The following is a 20,401-nucleotide window of genomic DNA, read 5'->3' as shown; positions in this document are numbered from 1 at the left end:
TACAATCATGTTCTCCACTACTTCATATCATATTGCTCCAATTTTCAGACTTCTCATTCTAATTAACTTGGTCACCTGTTATCAAACATGGCCTGTATAGTTCTTCTTTGGGGCCTTTGTTCACTCTTTAGAAACCAACCTTGGATTCTACTGTTAGTCCTTTGAGTGCCTCAGTGCCCTTGATACAGTGGGCATTAGACAAGAGACCTCTTAAAAGGCCACCTCAGGATGGCATAATATTTTTGATGATTCGGCTCTGTAATTAACTAGAGTAGTTAAAAATAATATAAATTGGTGATTCTACAGTGATAAAAGTGGCAGTTTATTTATTTATTATGCTGGATTTGAGCCCAGGGGAACTTTATCACTGAGCTATGGCCCCAGCTCTTTTTGTTTTTTCGTTTTGAGACAGGGTCTTGCTCAGTTGCTGAGGCTGGCCTCCTGCCTCAGCTTCCCAAGTCACTGGAATTACATGGTAGGTGTGCACTACCATGTCTCGCAGTATTTTGAGTTTTTAACAGTTTAAAATTTATGGCATAGAATATGTATATATTAAAAAAATACCTCTTTGTGGCCAAGATCACTAACTATATCCTACAATTCTGCTCTTCATTCTGGACATAAGCTATACCTGCTGGCCAGTGCTATGTGAGCAGGAGCGATCCGCCACTTCTCAGCTGGGGCCTATAAAGAGAAGTTCTCATGCCTTTTCAACGTCTGTAACCCTCCTGCTGCCTTGAACCTGGGAGACATAGCCTTAGTCATAGATGGTAAAGCCTGAGGTATGACAGTTACAAGCCAGGTGCCTGAATTGCTATATGAAGAAAAGCCTCCTACTGAGATATTCACCCTAGATGTTAGATGAAAAAGAAACAGTCTTTCTGAGCCATTATTTTGGGGGCTTTGCTACAGCAGTATAGCCTACTCTACCTAATAGTCTTATTTAAGAAACTATATGTATAAAGCTTGCAAGGATATAGTAGTTAGGCCTGGGGAGTAGGATGGGACCCTCTTCCATTATATACTTCCTTATTCATTTTTATAAATAATTTCTATCCAAGTAAGGTAAGATGGGAAAACAAAACAAGACAGTGCTGACACAAGTATTACATGTAGGGGTCCTCCTTTTTTTTTGTGGTTGCGGGGGTGTACCAGGGATCAAACTCAGGGCCACTTGACCACTGAGCCCATCCCCAGCCCTATATTGTATTTTATTTGGAGACAGGGTCTCACTGAGTTGCTTAGGGGCTCACCATTGCTGAGGCTGACTTTAGAACTCCTCCTGTCTTGGCCTCCCAAGCTGCTGGGATTACAGGTGTGTCACTGTGTCTGGTTGTAGAGGTCCTTCTTTGACTGCCTCAATCCTCAGCAGACTTCCTCTAATACTTTAGCACTTGCTCTCCCTAGTCCTTACCTGACCCTTAGATTGTGGAAATCAAAGAGCAGAACTGGGAATCTAGAGGGCAGACCACTCAGGCAGGGCCTCTCAAGATATTCTTTCCAGGTCAGATTCACAGCTTTGTAGATCCAGAAACACAAAGCTTGTGTGTGCAGAGCTCATCAGGATCTCATACCCAAACTCACACTAACCATGCTGGGAAAACCAAGATGCCCACACACACACTGTCTGGAAGCCCTTGTGGGTATGTGAAGGCAACCATCCTAATTTCCATGATTGGCTAGAGTGTTCCCAAGTTCTGTCACTTATCCACTGGAACTTTAATTCCTCTGTACATTTTTTGCATGTGAGGATTAATATGAGTTAAAGTGCCTGGCAAGTAGTTCTCTAAAGTTAGTTAACATTAACATTATTATTACATAGCTTGTAAGTCTTTTATAATTATGCACCTAATTACAAAACACCAGACATGTTCTAGGGTCTTATATCTAGTAAGAACCTAATGCTTACTATGTTTGAAAGGTTGTTGAGATTAAAAATACCCTAGAATAGAACATTCAAGTTCTCACCAGACCTGATATTGACTTCAAAGCTAGAGCTAAGTCTCAAGTGTCTTCCCCATATTTTGGATTTGGTGAAGTCAGTAATGATTTTACTTGTGGCTCTGTGTGTATGTGTGATGTTAAGGGTCAAACCCAGGGTCTTGTACATGCTAGGCAAATACTATACCACTGAGCTACATCCCCAGTTCTTGACTTTCTTTTTAAAATATATTTTTTCCCCATTTTACCAATGAGCTACAATCTCAGTTCCTTAATTTTTAAATTTTTGAGTCAGGCACTCAGCCAGGTTGCTGAGGCTGGCCTCAAACTTATGATCCTCCTGACTCAGCCTGTTGGGTAGCAGGGATGTCGGGTATGTCCCACTGCTCTTTTTAAAAAAAGATTTTTATAGAATGGGTGTGTAGCTCACTGATAGGGATGAGCTACACCCCCAAAACAAAGAAAGATTTTTATTTGGTCATTTTTCTCTTGGTTCTCATTATCTTTGGTTTATTGTCATTCTTCCCCTACCTGCATTTTCCCTCCTTACTTTCCTCTTACATGTCTGGATATTCTGATTTGGGGCCTTTAATGCTCACTTGTTCTTTTCTCTCTTTCTTTCTCTTTCTCCCTCTCACCCCCACTTTCTTTTTGTTGTACTGGGGATTGAACATGGGGCATTTTATCATCGAACTACATCCCCAGCCCTTTATTATTATGAAACAGGACCTTGTTAAATTCCATAGGCTGGTCTCAAACTTGAGATCCTCTTACCTCAGATTCCCGAGCCACTGGGATTACAGGCATGTGCCCCCAGCCTGGTTCCATGCTGATCTTAATCCAAATCTTTAGCAAATCTGTGCAGATATTGAGATGTGTTTGTCTATCATGTTACAGTCCTCTCGGACCCTCCAATTACTAGATACCAGTTTGAGAAGCAGGGTCCTAAGGATACAATTTGTAAATTCTGTTCTCTCATATTTCATGTCCTTTTTTTAAAAAATTTTGTTATATATGGACATAATACTTTATTTTTATGTTGTGCTAAGGATCAAACCCAGTGCCTCACACATGCTAGCAAGCACTCTACCACTGAGCCACAACCACAGCCCTCATGTCCCTTTTTGATAGAGTTGGATTGTTTAGTTTTCAACTACAATGTAGGTAAAAAGTATTCAAAGCTGTCAGAATATATATTGAGTTCTTAAGTGTTGGAAGCAGGAGGAATTATTTGGGAGACAAACTGCATAGTAAAAAATACAAATATTGGAGCAAGATGACTTGGATTTTTTTTTTTTTTTTGGTACTAGGGATTAAACCCAAGACCTAACACATGCTAAGCAAGCATTCTATCACAGAACTACCCTCCCAGCCCTTTTTTTGGGGGAAAAAAAAAATTTTTTTTTTTTGAGACAGGGTCTTGCTAAGTTGCACAGACTGGCCTTGAACTTGAAATCCTCCTGTCTCAGCCTCCTGAGCAGTTGAGATTACAGGTATGTGCCCTGGTAGATCCTGATTCTGGCATTTGGCAGTTATATGACCTTTGGTAGGTTACTTTTCTTTGCTTCTGTTTCCTCATTTATGGAATAGGCATTATTTTAGTTGTTTCATAGAACTATTGTGAGTCCTAAATAAGAATTTATGTTAAATTAGCAATGTGTGGTGGCATATGTCTATAATCCCAATGGCTTGGGAGGCTGAGACAGGTGAATCACAAGTTTGAGCCCAGTCTGGGTAATTTAACAAGACCCAGTCTCAAAATAAAAAAAATGAAAAGGGCTGGGGATGTAAGTCAGTGGTAAAGTGCCCATGGGCTCAATCCCCAGCACTGGGGGGAAAAAAAAAAAGAAAAGAAAAAGAAAAAATTAAGCATAACAGTTACTAGAAATTTGTAAGAAATAAGTGTTCTTTCTTTTATGAACTGGGGATTGAACTCAGGGACACTTTACCACTGAGCCACATCCCCAGCCCTTTTTTATTTTTTGAGATAGGTCTCTTAACTAAGTTCTTTAGGGCCTTGCTAAATTGCTGAGGCTGGTCTAGAACTTGAGATTCTTCTGCCTCAACCTCTTGAGCTGCTGGGATTAGAGGCATGTGCCACCATGCCTGGCAGATATCTTAGTATGCTTTTAGGTCCTCTGATTGACTTTTTATGAAGAAAAGTCTGAGAATTTCTATACGTGTGTTTTAGTCTTAATTAATAGTACTTATTTTCTTTAAATCCTCTTGGTTGTTCTTGGTATTTTACTTTCCACTTTATAATTCTGGGATATGCAAGATCTAAGTGCTACCAGTTTTGTGACTTAGGTTAAGTTAATACCTCTGGGTTTTTCTTTGCAAAGTCTAGCTTCTGCAAAATGGTGTTCTTAAGAGGGTTTACTGGGACTGCGGTTATAGCTCAGTGGTAGAGTGCTTGCCTAGCATGAGGCTGGATTTAATCCTCAGCACCACATAAAAACAAATAAAATAATTGCCAAGCATAGTGGTGCACACCTGTAATCTCAGTGACTCTGGAGGCTGAGGCAGGAGAATTGCAAGTTCACTACTAGCCTCAGCAACTCAGTGAGACCCTGTCTCAAAATAAAAATTATATATTTTTTAAAAAAAAGGGGAGGGGGCAGGGGATGTGGTTCAGTGGTTAAGCACCTTGGGCTTAATCCCCAGTATGTATGTATGTATGTATGTATGTATGTATGTATGTATGAATGAATGAATGAATAAATAAAGGTATTGTGTCCATTTACAATTAAATTTATTTTAAATAAATAAATTTTAAATAAAGAGGGTTTACTTCCCAGAATTATTGGAGCAATTCTGCCAGTCATGTGACATTTTGGTTTTTACTGTGACAAAAAAAGTATGATGTATACTTTGCCTTGAGTAGTTATGTGTGACCCACGCTAGTAAGAGTTGGAAAAGCACATACAATTATTCTTGTCACCCCTAATTTGTTTTTAGGCTGCCGCCTAAAAGACTTTGGAGACTTGAGTTTTACTCCCGTGCCCAAAGATGATCTCTACAACAACCTGATAGTGAACCCACGCTCTGTGGGCCTTGCCAACCAGGAACTGGCAGAGGTGGTCAGCAGAGCAGTATCAGGTGGCTACAGCTGTGTCACTGTGGGAGGAGACCACAGGTAAGCTACAACCACGTGTGGTGAGGGGCTGGAAAACATGCTGCTTTGGACTCATCATTTAGCTTTTATCTTCATTTCCTCATCCTTAGAAAAATATCTACAGAATTTTTAGGGTATGGTGTATATAACATCATTTTAATGTCTAAGATCATGAGCTATTATAGGAACTGGGAGTTTTGCTTTGTATAACACATTGTATAGTAAGAGGACCTGTATTTGACACAGCAAATATAAAGGTAGGCTAAGCAAGGTTTTTAGTCACCATGTTTCATGCTTATTTCCTGGGAAGTTTTCTTGAAAACATGTCTTAAGACATTTCATTTGGTTATTTTGGAGAATTAGAAGAATCTATCAGGGCTAAATTTAGGCGTTTTTATTGGCATTTCTAATAGATGTTAGAAATCCTCCCTTGGAATGTGAATATACTTTGTAGCCCACAGTATGGACCCTAGATGACTAATGTATTTCGTCACTGGATCCTTTGTCTCTTAGTAGGTCACTGAGCATTGTACTGATGTTTTCTAAGCAGTGCTGGGAATTGTAGGAAACTTGTGATCTATTCCAATTAGATGAAATAAAAACATGGAACAAAAATTTTTTAAGTATTGGATTACAGCTTTCAGAGAAGGATGAAGTTGGTCTGTGCTAAAATAATCAAATTTCATAGGGGAGTGTTGTTTTAGCGAAGTAATGTAGTTTACTGGTAGAGGCAATGAAGCACTAGGAGCACTTCATATGTATTTTAGCAGATATGGTTTTATTTAATTATTGCTGGAAGCACTGAAAGCCAGATGTTAGATAACTTATCCAAGGCCTACAGCCAGGAAATAGCAGAGTTGGGATTCAAATCCAGTGTGGCCCCATTGCAATTTTTATTTTCAGATCTAGTCTACCAATTTTCCCTGAGGTACTCAGAGCTTTTCAGATCATTATCAAAAGTTCAATTTTTGTTCAGTTTGGAGAGGCAGGTAGATTCCTTATTAGAATAAAAATTAAGGTAAAATAACAAAGTCATCAGTCCTAGGTTCACTAGTTTGATTGGGGCATTCAATTAAATCAACTGAAGAGTTCTGTGCTCTCTCCAAGTTTATTCAGTCTTTCCTCTGGTCAGGTCTCACTATTTGGGGACTTCCTCAATGAGGTTACCATGGTCCTTTTTTTTTTTTTTTTTGCCAGTAGCTATCCATACTGCAGCCATCTTATTACTTACCTACTTCCTATTTAATGCTAAAACCTAGGCATTGTGGAATATTCTATAGAGGAAGGGATAAGTGTAAAATTTGAATGGTTGTTGTCCATTTTAAAGGAAGAGGCATTTTTAGATCACTCCTTTTATATAGTACCACACGTACCATCACCTTACTTATCAAAGCAGTCCTGCTGGGTGCAGTGGCGCAGGCCTGTAATCCCAGTAGCTTGGGAGGCTGAGGCAGAAGGATCGAGTTCAAAGCCAGGCTCAGTAACTTAGCGAGGCCTTAAGCGACTCAATGAGACCCTGTCTCTAAAAAAGTACACACACACAAAAGGGGGGTGGTGGTGCTGGGGATATTGCTCAGTGGTTAAGTGCCCCTGGTTTCAATCTCCAGTACCAAAAACACCAAAAACCAGTCCTAACTTCAACAGGCCAAGTACTCTTATTCCTATCTTACAGAAAGGGAAGTTGAAGTCTGGAGAAGTCTGATAATTTGTCTCTAGTCTCCCAGCTCTTCCTGGATGAAAAGTAGCAATCTGCCTTAATCCACTGCCTTCAGCACTAGACCATACTGTCATTCAAAAGGGAGCCTAAAAGTCTGTCTTGTGCTTTACTGATGAAGAATGGCTGTAAGATGCTTAAGCTGCATTTCCCATCTATGCCAAACTCCTTAGTTACTGGGCAGCTTTCCAGCTACAATCTCATCAGGCATATTCCTGCAGTTGAGATAGAACAGGTAGCTGATGTAAGCAGAGTCCAAGGACAAAGAAAGGCAAAAACAAACTCTTGAAAGATATTTGAGAGCCATGATACTGCAAGATAACATGCAGATGAACTTGTTTTACAGTGTTGTACATGAGATCTTGAATTGGATTGCCTCGTTACTTCAATGTCTTTAACAACTTTTTGACTTTTCACGTTTCAGGCACGTATAAGCAAAAACAGTGATAGCTTTCTTCTTTTTAATTGGTTCTTTTTAGTCATACATGACAGTGGAATTCATTCTGATATAAATATACAAGCATGGAATAAATCTTATTCTTGTAGATGTACATGATGGTAGGATTCACTGTAATGTTTTCAGATATGTATACAGGAAAATTATGCCAGATTAGTTCCACTGTTTTTCTTTTTCCTATCCCTCCTCCCTTTTCTCCATTCCCCATTGTCTAATCAACCGAACTTCTAACCTCTAACCTCCCCCCTTATGTGGGTTAGTCAGCTTCCACATATCAAACATTTAACCTTTGATTTTGGGGGACTGGCTTATTTCACTTGGCATAATAGTCTCCAGATCCATCCATTTATTGGCAAATGTCATAAAAAGTCATTTTTCTTTATGGCTGAGTAATACTCCATTGTGTTATAGTGCTTTCTTGTGTGTGTATGTGTGTGCTGATGGGGAATCAAACCCAGAACCTCAAACATGATAGACAAGTGCACTGTACCAGCCACATTCCCCAACTCTGCTTTATAGTTTTTTAATCTGTATAAAGTTAACATAGGCCAGGTACAATGGTGCACACCTGTAATCTCAGTGATTCTGGAGGCTGAGGCAGGAGGACTGTAAGTTCAAATCCAGCCTCAGCAATTTAGTGAGGCCCTAAGCAACTTGGCAAGACCCTGTCTCAAAATAGATAATAAAAACAGGCTGGGGATGTGGCTCAGTAGTAAGTGCCCCTGGGTTCAATCCCTGGAACCAAAAAAAAAAAAAAATTATAACTGATTGTTTGGATGTTAAAATTAGATCTCCCAGGTGGAGACCTTACGAGACAGGAAGCAACATTTTTGAGTTGTTACATATAGATCACATCATTTAACTAGATTTCATTCACTGAACAAACATTTGAGGTCCTTTTATTTTATGGGCCAGCGTTAATGGATACAATGACATGAATTTTGGTGATAGGAAATACATCTGTCACACTGCCAGTCATTTGTGTTGAATTTGCACTTCTCTGGTCTAATCCACTCAAGGTAACACACAGATTAACTTGTTTTACACAGTGTTGTACTTGAGATCTTGTATTTGGGGATTACAACCCAGGAACTTGCTTTACCTTACCCAGCCTCAGTCCAGGCTCTGACTTTGCCCCCGAGGACAGAGTGTAAGCTGTGTTGGCTCAGGGTATTTTTTATTGGTGATGTTAGCAAAGCAGAGGGCCTTGAAGATTATTATATTTATTCTTCACAGCCTGGCAATTGGTACCATTAGTGGCCACGCCCGGCACTGCCAGGACCTTTGTGTCATCTGGGTTGATGCCCATGCTGACATCAATACACCCCTTACTACTTCATCAGGAAACCTTCATGGACAGCCAGTTGCATTTCTTCTCAGAGAACTACAGGACAAGGTGAGTGGGATAAAATGAGAATGTAAATGGCTTAGGTTATCCTGGGGCTTTGCAGATTTAGTTCAATAAGACTAAGGTGAAAGATAGGTTCCATGAGGCTTACCACTCTTTCATTTATCCACTAAACACTATCATGTGCCAGACAATCCGTTAGATGCTAGGGTTTAGAGATGACTAGGATATTGTCCCCACTCTCAGGGGTGCTAATAATTTTCTAAGACAGTAAGGTGGTAGTAACTAGTGATGGGCAGTTTCATAGCTTGAGGACTTCTTGGTAGAAGCTCCCAGGCCACACCCTCAGATATGTGATGTTGTTGTGCTTACCTCTGGGTAATATTTTCCGGAGCTGTACAGAAGACATGGAAGGCATGTTTATACCATGTCAGGCATAAACTAGTATCTGTATATCCTTCCCCTCAGTGAGAGACCAAGTTAAACCAGGATAGTACAAAGATTATTCATTAGACAGAATTTGGTTGTTGGCAAATCGAGGTGGCAATTGAGTTACGCTTTAAGAACCAATTTGTAAATAGTTCAGCAGTGTGCAAAGGAACCAAAAGGGCAAATCGGGTGTAGTCCTGCTATTTAGGCAAGTTAATGGTAAACCAAGACCATTTTGAGAGATTTGTTTTTTCATTCTTCTTGAGGAAGCTGTATTGTTTTTCAGTTCCCCTCTGAAACATTTCCATTCTTGTAAATTTAATTTCCTAGATCAAGTATGTTTTGTGTTGCTTTAAACATATCCTACAGACAGGAGGAAAAAATGATTATACACTTTTGGAAACACGTGGTGATTATCTTGGTGAAACCAAGAATCAAGAATTCTTGATTAATTGTGTCCATTCTTCTTTTCATAGGTGCCACAACTCCCAGGATTTTCCTGGATCAAACCTTGTATCTCTTCCCCAAGTATCGTGTATATTGGCCTAAGGGATGTGGATCCTCCTGAACAGTAAGTTGATGCATTAAGGTTTAAGCTTTGAGCCCGTGCTATTTATGTTCCTCATGAAGGCTGATGCTTGATGTAATCTGTTATAGGTCAATATAATGGCAAAACCCCTAAATATAAATGTTAAAAACTGATTTTTTTGTTGTTGTTGTTGTTTTTTGTATTGAGGATTGAACCCAGGGGTGCTTTGCCACTAAGGTACATACCCCGTCTGCCCTTTCTATTTTTTTGAGACAAGGTCTTGCTAAATTGCTGAGGCCTCCTGAGTCACTTAAAAATAGCTTTTTAAACTAAGAATTCCTTTCTTTATTTCTCACCAGTTTTATTTTAAAGAACTATGATATTCAGTATTTTTCCATGAGGGATATTGATCGACTTGGTATTCAGAAGGTCATGGAACAGACATTTGATCTGCTGATTGGCAAGTAAGTAACTAAAACGTATGTCTACTTACAGATGCCAGAGGGGAACAGGGCCAACTCCCAATGGGTGTCACACTTTAGCCTGTCTCTGGAGCATAGAAACTTTACTTTTTTTTTTTTAAATATCTATTATTTTTTAGTTGTAGGTGGACCATGCTACCCACTGTGCCACAACCCCAGCCCCAAATCTTTAAAATAAAAATAAATCATGTACCTATAAAAATTTCAAAAAGTTCAAAAAGGCACAACATGAAATATCTACTCATATTCTTTCTCTGGGGTTGGGAGAGGGTTTCCTTAAGTCATTACCCAGATCTCCTGTCTCTTATGAATTTATTTTTATCTCTCTCTTTTTTTTTTTGGGTACCAGGGATTGAACTCAGAGGCACTTGACTGCTGAGTCATATCCCCAGCCCTTTTGTATTTTATTTAGAGATGGGGTCTCACTGAGTTGCTTACTACCTCACTAAGTTGCTGAGGCTGGCTTTGAACTCATGATCCTCCTGCTTCAGCCTTCCCAGCTGGGGTGCAGTGGCTTTATCTCCATTTGAATGCTTATCTTTTGAGATGCAGGCATTCCTTGTTCCAATGGTCCCATTCTTCAGAGCCTCATAATTATTGTTTCATCTGAGTCTTATATTAAGCAAATCTTGGTAGTATAGAAAGATGGCAGATGAATGAAAATAATATGCTACTTTAAAGAACATTTTTCCAATCCTGAGTTTTTACTTCTGGGTGATAAATGTCAAAACCGCCATCTGACAGTAGACCATTCCCTAAGTTGTTAAGAAATTTAGTTAATGGCATCAGGGTGTTGTATGTAGTATAATGTATGTAGTACATTATAGTTATACATAATAGTGGGGTTCACTTTGACATAATCATGGTTGCATGGAATATAATCCTGTACTCAAGTTGGAATTGGATGAGGTTAAGTTTGTGGACATAAAATTAGAGTTAAGTTCAGCTGCTGTTAGAGAATAAAGGCAACTATAACTCAGATCATGCTAACTAAAATTAGCATATCGAAGCCCAATGTCATGTGAAAATGAAGAATTCCCTCTACTGACACTAATGAAGGAGGCTCTACTGCCCAGTGTAAGCCAGAAATATAACTGGCAGTTAGTCTGTCTGAAGTAAACAGAACAAATGCCAATAATATGAGGTAATGTATAGGAAGCTAATACACTAATTTTAGTAACTTTCAGAAAGAAAAAACCTGGAAATTTGCTGTATTAATAAAGTACCTGGACCAACAGTAACAAAATCAAGGAGTTGCAATAACAGGAAGAATGAAACTACAAGCACAACTGAATATGTATTCTCTTGTCCTTTTCCTTTCCAGGAGACAAAGGCCAATTCATCTGAGTTTTGATATTGACGCATTTGACCCTACACTGGCTCCAGCCACAGGAACCCCTGTTGTAGGGGGACTGACATATAGAGAAGGCATGTATATTACAGAGGAAATACACAATACAGGTATGTAGACACCAGGTCAGCAACCTCTTATGCTGAAATCTCTTGCCTGCAGGGATCTTTTCTATTCTGTATCATTGCAGACTTTGTTTTTTTGATACTGGGCATTGAAACCAGGGGCACTTAGCCCCTGAGCACATTCACAGCCCTTTTTATTTTTTATAAGACAGGGTCTCACTAAGTTGCTTAAGGTCTTGCTTAGTTGCTGAGGCTGGCTTTGAACTTGTTTTTTTTTTTTTTTTTTTTTTTTTGTGGTACTGGGGATCGAACTCAGGGCCTTGTGCTTGCAAGGCAAGCACTCTACCAGCTGAGCCATCTCCCCAGCCCCTGGCTTTGAACTTGTGATCCTCTTGCCTCAGCCTCCTGAGTCAAGGGATGATAGGCATGTGCCACCACACCCAGCCCTAAAAAAGTTTATTAGTATACTGTAGTTATACATAATAGTGAGGTTCACTTTGACATAATCATAGTTGCATGGAATATAATTTGCTCCATTTCAGTCCCCAATATTTCCTCTCTTCCTCCCCTTACTTAAATTTCTATACCTAAAAACTGTAGGGGTTCAGACCTTCAGACCACAAAAAAAAAAAAAAAAAAAAAAAAAAAAAGAGGGTTAGGGTGTAGCTCAGTGGTAAAGCACTTGCCGAGAATATGTGAGGAACTGGGTTCAATCCTCAGTACTACATAAAAATAAAGATACTGTGTTCATCTATGATTTCAGTTAAAATAAAAAAAAAAGAGGGTTGGTTAAAATAAAAAAAAAGAGTTAGGAATTTGGAGTAAAAGCAGATTTCTTAAAGATACTGCAGGTTGGACAAGTCCTTTTTATCTACAATAAGTCTTGTAGTAGAGGTTGTTTGATACAAGTTTTAATAAGTAGGATACAGTTGGATAAATCACTGACAATATTAAGATAAATTCTAGATTATCAAAGGTAACTTCTCCAAAACTCATACTTATTTGCAGTTTTCATTTTTGTAAAAAAGCTTCTGGTTTTAAGGCTATTGAAATGATCTCTCCTTCCAAAATTTAAACAACTACCAAAATGGTATTGTTTCAGTAACTGTTTCATGAAACTGAGGTGTACAAAGAAGCATAGAGACCCTAGATTCAAAGGTCTAAGGCTGTAGGGAACACTTGACTAGTTGAGATAGAAATGGGCATTGAACCCTAGAACCTGCTAGAATCTTAGGCAAGCACTATCAGATCTGAGGGTAGCAAGACAGTTTTATTCTCAGACCCACAATCTTAGATATTGCCAGTGGTCCTTGGGTTAGTGGACAGAGAACCTGAGAGTTCAATCCTTCATTTAGCTTTCCAATGTCACCAGTCAGAGGAGGGTCTAATAACTTGCAGCACGTGGATGTGGCAGTGGTCCTTGCCTTGTGCCACCTTTCCTCTGCTGCAGTATTTATTCCAAAAGACACTCATGATATTGTCAATTTAGATACATAAAATGGTTTTCTCTAATTTGCAGGATGGCAGTAGTCTGGAAACATAGATAATATATGTTTTTAACAGCACAAACTCTCCTGATTATTACTTTTGGGATGGGCTCAGGGTACAGGTTTAGCCAGTGGAAATCAGTGACACAAATCATCAGAGACACAGGTCACGTGCAGGAAATGACGGAAATGCTATGGTAACATGCCTGATCATTGCAGTTTTGCACACTGCAATCAACTATGCTCTGCTAAGACAACACACTAAACAGATACAATGACACTGAATGTATCATGTACTATAAAGTAATGTCAATAAATCATTAGGTATATATACCCATGATTCTAGTCTTTATAGTCACATTAAATATTCTTAACTTGTATTTTTGAATACTACTTTATTCAGATGACTCTCAAAGAGGTAGATTAACTTTACCCAGAATAACCCCTTAAGAAGTTAGTTCTAGAGAAGTTGACTATGTAGGGGGGTATGGGGGAAGATGTAGATAGGTTCTTCCCTTCCCCTCCAAGCCAAAGAACAGTGCTAAGGACTTGGCACAAGTTCTCTAACCCTCACAGAAGGCAACCAGAGTCCAAATTAAACAATATATGACTATATCATTCCATGGCCAAGTGTAAGAGGCTGGGCCAGTCCGCTGGGAAACATAAAAAAATGTATCAGATATGGAACGTTCCTCAGAACTCGGGCATGAAGGGATGAGAATATAAGTACATTTTAGGGCATGTGGTATGGTAAATGGGGCTGGGATGTAACTCAGTGGCACAGTGTGTGCGTAGCATGCAGAAGGTCCTGAGTTTGATTCCCAGCACTCCCAAAAACAGTAACAAAATACAGATAAAGCATCAGAAAGCCTGACAGCTAGGCCTATTATGTTAGTTGAACAGGGATGAATTATTTTATTACCTTACAAGTTTCTTGCAGTCCTTTAGCATACAGTGTTTTAACTTGAATTGATGGCTAAGAGGATAAGGTGCAAGGGGCTTTCTTATGTTAGATAATTTTATAGTGGAAAGTGCTCCTGTTTTACCTTGGCTTGTTCTCCCTGTCCAGGGGGCACAATCCTCTCTGAAAGAAGCAGCTAGGGAATTTTCTGAGATTCTATCATACCTTATTCTTCCAGGGTTGCTGTCAGCATTGGATCTTGTTGAAGTCAATCCTCGGTTGGCCACTTCAGATGAAGAGGCAAAGGCTACGGCTAGCCTGGCAGTAGATGTGATTGCTTCAAGTTTTGGTCAGACAAGGGAAGGAGGACACACTGTCTATGACCAACTTCCTACTCCCAGTTCACCAGATGAATCAGAAAATGAAGAACGTGTGAGAATTTAAGAAACTGTGCACTGGCACATTTCACAATGGGCATTCTAGTGTTGTAAAGCATTTAAGGGGACAGATTTTAAATGGTTGGTTGGATTGACATTGCCTTAATGAGAACATCTATCCATTTTCACAGTTGTAAAGTTTCTCCTCTCCATTTTGGTGACCAACAATACTAGTGTAAATGTATTTTTTTTTTTTTTGAAATTTACAAGGTATTGATATGTTACACTACTATGTAAATTTGCAGAAGTCATAAACCGCATTTATTACCTTGGTATATCATACTGGTCTTGTCAATGTTCCTTCATATCTATATGGTTTTTCTGGCTGCCATTCCTCCTCCCAGTCTGCCTCACAGCGCATCCTTTAACTGTTAGCCCACACGGCAACATGCTTATTCCATTCCCTAACAACATTCATCCACAGGGTCAAGGTTCTGGTCCACAAACCTTACCCTGTAGCAATTTCAATGCTTGCGAAAGAATTTGTAATAAACCAGGCCTCCCAGGATAGCTAGCTCCAATAAGATGATGATGGAAAGCAGCAGCTTGTTGGTTGTCACTCTACAAAGAGAAGCAGAACAAGTAGTAGTCAGTAGTCTGGACAACTTATTTCTTGCTGTTCTTAATATTCTAAGGACATAGAGTTTTTGTTTGAATACAGACATTTAGCAGTGAGTACTCATAAGGTTCTTTGGCTTGGAAGCGGCAACTCCGAAGGTTCTTTAGCTGTAATTCAGAAATAACACTGTCTACCTCAGAGAAATGTGGACCACTACAATTTTAAATACCAAAGCATAAAAATGGTTTCTCGGTTCTAAAATGTCTTCAAATCATATTTCAAACATCAGCAATACAATACCACTATCTAGCCATATAGAGCCACATTGGTTATATTCCACAGCTATGAGTGTAGGCTAGATGAAGAGTTTGGGACAGACCCTCCTGTGTCAAAGTCCAATTCATGGATGGGTTTTGCTTTTAGGAAAAGTAACTAGAAGCCTGGGTACTGCCGTTCAAACTTCCCTTTTTTACTTTGTTCCTATTTCTTCTGCTTTGCTCTGCTCTCCTAACCAAGTGGGATCTTTTATTTTGTGTATATATGTTTTAAAAAGTAGTATATCTTTTGCTTACACAAAGAGTTCAATCTCTGGCTTTCATGTTCACTCTTGGGTTTCTCCTTATTCCACAAGGAATTTCCTATTATTTAGGAAAACTCTACGCTTCCCATTAGTTCCATGAACCGGGATGTCATTTTGTTTCATGCTAGGCCACATGTGTCCAAGGTCATGCATACTAACCCACTTATCCCCAATTTCAGCCTCAAGGCAATACTTCCCTTCAGTCCTGGTTTTGCTGCTGTTAGTACCTGTCTCAAAAGCTTTGTTTTGTTTTTAATATATACTTCTTGCTAACATGACAGGACTCCCAAAAAATAGCCTCACTCACATGAAGGGTAAGTAGAGCCAAAAGCCAGGACTAAGCAATAACAGTGAAAACTGTTTTATAATCAAGTTTTTACAAATATATTTCAAGTAAAGCTCTATCAGTCCTAAGTATCAGCTTATATTCAGGAATATAAGCTGAGATTAAACATTCTTTCAGTGGACAAATTTTCAACTGCTGCAAATCAGAATAATAAATAATTTTAACAAAGGATTTTATCCTGAAATATTTTACTATAAAACCTATATTCCTTACTTATTTATTTAAAACCTATATTCCTTATAAAACCTATATTCCTTACTTACTTATTTATTTCTCTATCTGCTGGGTGGTACTGAGTACAGGGGGATTATATGCAATCAAGCACCGAGGGGATTTATTAGGACTCTGCCTGCCACTGTTTTTACACTTTCTTGATTGAAAGACATTTAAGTTAAGAGAAATTTATTTTGTGACTTTTTAAAACTTACTTTCTGGACATTGAACGGAGAATCTTTCGACTTTTGCTCAAGTTTTCACTTGTGTTTACCAGCTGAGAAGAGAAAATAGCAATTATTTTCTCCTTCTTTCAAAAGTACATACTGTATAGAATTTGAACATTCCTAAACTAATAGTGGGTATTAAGAAGTATATGTTGAAAAATGCCTACAAATCAAACCAATTTAAATTATAGCCTCTCAGTACAAGGAGCAGAATCTGGGAAGGAAAAGATACTTAAGTACTTATCAAGGAGGTGTGGTAATCATTATATTCCAAAGTTGCTGTGGGGTTGTAGACTTTTGGCTAGAACTACTTTCACTTTGGCTATTCAAAACAGTAAAGGCATCTGGTGTATCCAGCCAGTGACTATGAAGCAATTTAAGATTGCAATTGCATCAGCCAAGTTCCAGAAAAGCCTTCTGAATTGGTGTTTGTTTTCATAGGCTGGTGGGTTATCACTTTAGAATGTGTTAAAAAAATTTTTTTTTGCTTACCCCTTTGAGGCAGTTACACTGAATTGTGAAGGAAATTAGCCCCCATGGACCCTTCCCTTTTGATTGCCTGTTTCTAATCTAGATAGCTAGAGGATATTTCAATGGCTGCTCCTTGTCATCTGTTCCCAGATGATCAATATATTCATGGCTTTGATATACATCTCAGTGCATTCTTTGGCTTTTTTTTTTTTTGGTGGTAGTGGGAATTAAAACCAGGGTGGGTCTCATTCTAGCTATATCTCCAGCCCTCTTTAAACATTTTAATTTTGAGAAGGGTTCTCACTAAATTGCTGAGGCTGGCATTGAACTTCCAATTCTCTTGCTTCAGCCTCCCAACTTGCTGTAATTACAAGTGTGCATGACTGTGCCCAGCTCACTCTTTGGCTTTTAACTTTAACCAAAACATCTGGTGTGTTCAAAATTCAGAATCCACACAATTTGTTGGCAAGTTATTCTCCATAGCTTGCTTTGAATTTAGCATTTTATTGTGAATTTTCACATAAGAAGGAATGGAATCACTGATTAATTTTAAGAATGAAGAATTGCAGCTATCAAGATATGTAAGAAAGATCTCGCTGGCTAGTGCACACCTATAATACCAGCTACTCAGAAGGCTGAGGCAAGAAAATTACAAGTTCAAGGCAACCTAGTGAGACCCTGTCTCCAAAAAAGGCTTGGGCTGTAGCTCAGTTTAGAGTACCCCTGGGTTCAATCCCCAGTACCTGCTCCCAACCCAATCCTCAAATCCCCACACTAAGCTAATATTTTCCTGTCTAAATCTTGGACCCAATATCTGCTTTTGAGTTTGAATTTGCTACAGCCTATTAAGAATATAGCATTCTGCTGGCAAACTACTATTTTTAAAATTTCTCTGTAGATTAACTCATATATAGAAAGGAAGGAATAAGTTATTTCCTAGAGTTTCTTAAGAGTGACAGCATATTACAGGAATCCAATAGTCATCATTGAATTTCTATTTATTTTCTTCCCACAATGATCCAACTTACTTTGGTAACAGTAAAGAATTATAGTCCAGTATTGAATTATAATTTATAAATCTACACACTACGAAAAGTACTATATTTGACATCTGGAAAGGAGCCTTCGTTCTAAAGGATAGGGTCATATAAGTTGATACTGTTTTCATAAGAACATCAAAATATCTCCCTAGGTGTGAGAAATTAAAATCTCTCAGTTGACTGAATCCTTACATGCCTCTTTAAAAAAAATTTTTTTTGTAATAATGTCTAAGTCTTACGAGTAAAATTATTTCTAAGGGAGACCCTCTCTTACCCAAGCAACCTAAAAAAATAAAGGTTATTCTCTAAATTTAGAACTGTTTTAGCTTTCTGGATTTAGGATGAGGACATCTGGGTATGTGGACTTACCTACTTTCCCCATTCCAGTCCCCTGTACCTGTCTGGACAGACTTACTCTGTTCTTGGTACGTTCCAGCTGGTCTCTTTGTTCCCCCAGCTCTTCTATGATTTCTGAGCCAATCTGGTCAGTCTCTGTAGCAATCCGATGAGAACGTTCAATACTTTGAGTGGCCCTGTTTAGACTTTCAGTGCCTTGCAGAAGCAATGCCCTTTGTGACTGTAGCCGATTCTGACAGGAGCATAGAAAGGAAATGTTAGACTTCTTCCATTATCAATTCATTGCCAGCATGCTCCTTACAACCTTGTGTAAAAAGGGATATAGGAGACAATAATTTCCATTATAGTTAGCTCCCTGGTATCCACAATGGATTGATTCTAGGACCCCTGAGGATGCCAAAATCCACATATGCTCAAATTTCTTATATAAAATGGTAAGGTAGGACTGGAGTTGTGGCTCAGTGGTAGAGCACTTGCCTGGCATGTATGAGGCCCTGGGTTCCATACTTGGCACCAAATATAAATAAATAAAAGATCCACTGACAAGTAAAGAAATACTTTAAAAAAAAATAAAATGGTATAGTAATTGCATATGACATATGCACATCCTTCGTATACATTAAATTATCTCTGTTACAGATAATATCTGATACAATGTAAATATTATATGAATAGTTTATTGTTTAGAAAATCCTGACAAGAAAAGTCTATACATGTACAGCACAGATTTAAAAAATATTTTCAATCCAAGGTTGGTTGAATGATCAGATGCAGTGGATAGGGAGGGCTAACTGTACTTTTAAGCAGAATCAAAGTTGCTAATAAACTATAAAAATCATGTTCAAGATCAGTCTGAGGTAGAACCTTAAGTCCAATCAGCCAGGTCACAGGTTACCTATACTGCTTGTTAAACTTAAGTAAGGTTAAGAAGGCTGGGGGCGGTGGGGAGCATTTTTCCTGTGGATCAGTTCAAATTCAGCATAAACACATGCCTTTCAGACTAGCACCTTCAGAAAGGTGGCAGCCTAGATTTAGGGATCAGGAGCTACCTGATTATGCATATAGCCTATAACTTGACAGTGCTTCACAAGAAAACTAATCTTTAAAGTCCTAGAAAAAGACTAATTTGCTATAGATTCCCACTTGACTGGTACTGAAGATTTATTTGGGTACTATGAATATTCTTTTTTAGCACAAAGAAATCATTTAGAAGCCTGAGATTCTACCACATTCTGGAAAAAACCTAGGTGGTCACCACACTCTTGGTGACATCCCCCACCACACTTTGCCTCCTGCCAAAGAATTTCATCTCGGGTCAACCAGACACATACACAACTTTGAACTTGCCACACTGGTGATTAGGTCTCAGGGCAGGTAGTATTTGGGGCTGAAATAAGCTTTCCCAGCTGCCCTAATTTTCTAAATTCCAACTTAAATTTTATTCTACCTACAATCCTAAACACGGCTAGCACGTGGACAAAAGTAGCCTTTGTCAGGTCAGGAGTAACCATGAATAGAAATGCGTGCAGTTCTAAGTTCTTAGCTATTCAAAGTCTACACAATCTGAAGGGGACCAACTCTCAAAGGCTTTTTACAAAGATCACTATCAACAGAACTTAAAAAGACATCATCACAAAGTGGATTCTTGCCAGGCATAGTGGCACATGTCTGTAATCTCAATGACTTGGGAGGCCGAAACAGGAGGGATTGCAAATTTGAGGTCAGCCTGGACAACTTAGCAAGATCCTGTCTCAGATAATAAAAAGGATTGGGGATGTGCTTTAGTGGTACAGTGTCCCTGGGTTCAATCCCCAGTACTGGGGGTATTGGGAACAACAAAACTAAGTGGCTTCTCAGAGCAAAAGTAGCAAGAAGCATTTTCTTTCTTTCTTTTTTTGTACCAAAGATTGAACTCAGGGGCACTTACCCACTGAGTCACATCCAGAGATAGGGTCTCACTGATTTGTTTAGGGCCTCACTAAGTTGCTGAGGCTAGCTTTGAACTTGTGATCTTCCTACCTCAGCCTCCCAAGCTGCTGGGATTACGTGTATGTGCCACCACACCTGGTATAAGAAGCATTTTCTCTTAGCAAGTAGCATACAGATCAGTGGATGAGGAAACCACTGAATGAGGCACAAATAAACCTAGTTTACATTTGCTCAAAGAAAGGAGAAAAAAAGACGCTTAAGAAAAAGATACAGATTTTCAAATGATTAGGCAAAAGAGCAAAATATCACATAAATCAGCTCAGCCTCAGACAGATTTGGGACAATTCTACTGAAAGCAGTACATGTAATCTATATTATGATTTATGGTGCTGGGCCTGGTGGCATGTGCCTAAGAGTTCTAGG

The 20,401-nt window shown here is 38.9% G+C and overlaps 2 protein-coding genes across 5 annotated transcripts in view; one reads left to right on the top strand and one right to left on the bottom strand.

Annotated features, from left to right (window-relative positions):
* ARG2 (arginase 2) overlaps positions 1-14,536 on the top strand; it is a 38,815-nt gene extending 24,279 nt beyond the window's left edge. The window contains exons 3-8 of the mRNA XM_079127123.1: positions 4,900-5,077; positions 8,464-8,623; positions 9,481-9,575; positions 9,893-9,997; positions 11,340-11,476; positions 14,058-14,536. Coding sequence (XP_078983249.1) covers positions 4,900-5,077; positions 8,464-8,623; positions 9,481-9,575; positions 9,893-9,997; positions 11,340-11,476; positions 14,058-14,263 — 881 coding nt within the window. The 3' untranslated portion in view covers positions 14,264-14,536. The remainder of the gene's footprint in view (positions 1-4,899; positions 5,078-8,463; positions 8,624-9,480; positions 9,576-9,892; positions 9,998-11,339; positions 11,477-14,057) is intronic.
* The window catches only part of VTI1B (vesicle transport through interaction with t-SNAREs 1B), a 39,723-nt gene that overhangs the window by 7,681 nt on the left and 11,641 nt on the right, over positions 1-20,401 (bottom strand). The window contains exons 4-7 of one of the 4 annotated variants that reach the window (XM_079127164.1): positions 18,108-18,281; positions 16,170-16,231; positions 14,709-14,817; positions 8,472-8,611 (exon numbers count right to left, since the gene is read on the bottom strand). In XM_079127164.1, coding sequence (XP_078983290.1) covers positions 14,721-14,817; positions 16,170-16,231; positions 18,108-18,281 — 333 coding nt within the window. In that variant the 3' untranslated portion in view covers positions 8,472-8,611; positions 14,709-14,720. Of the gene's footprint in view, positions 1-8,471; positions 8,612-14,408; positions 14,818-16,169; positions 16,232-18,107; positions 18,282-20,401 lie in introns of those variants that run through there. The other 3 variants (XR_013761844.1, XM_079127165.1, XM_079127163.1) reach the window with 3 other exon arrangements.

The sequence above is a fragment of the Sciurus vulgaris genome, assembly GCF_902686455.1.
Source record: "Sciurus vulgaris genome assembly, chromosome: 2".
Taxonomy (NCBI): domain Eukaryota; kingdom Metazoa; phylum Chordata; class Mammalia; order Rodentia; family Sciuridae; genus Sciurus; species Sciurus vulgaris.
Note: the sequence above shows the minus strand (reverse complement) of the source record. Positions and strands in the feature narration are given on the sequence as shown.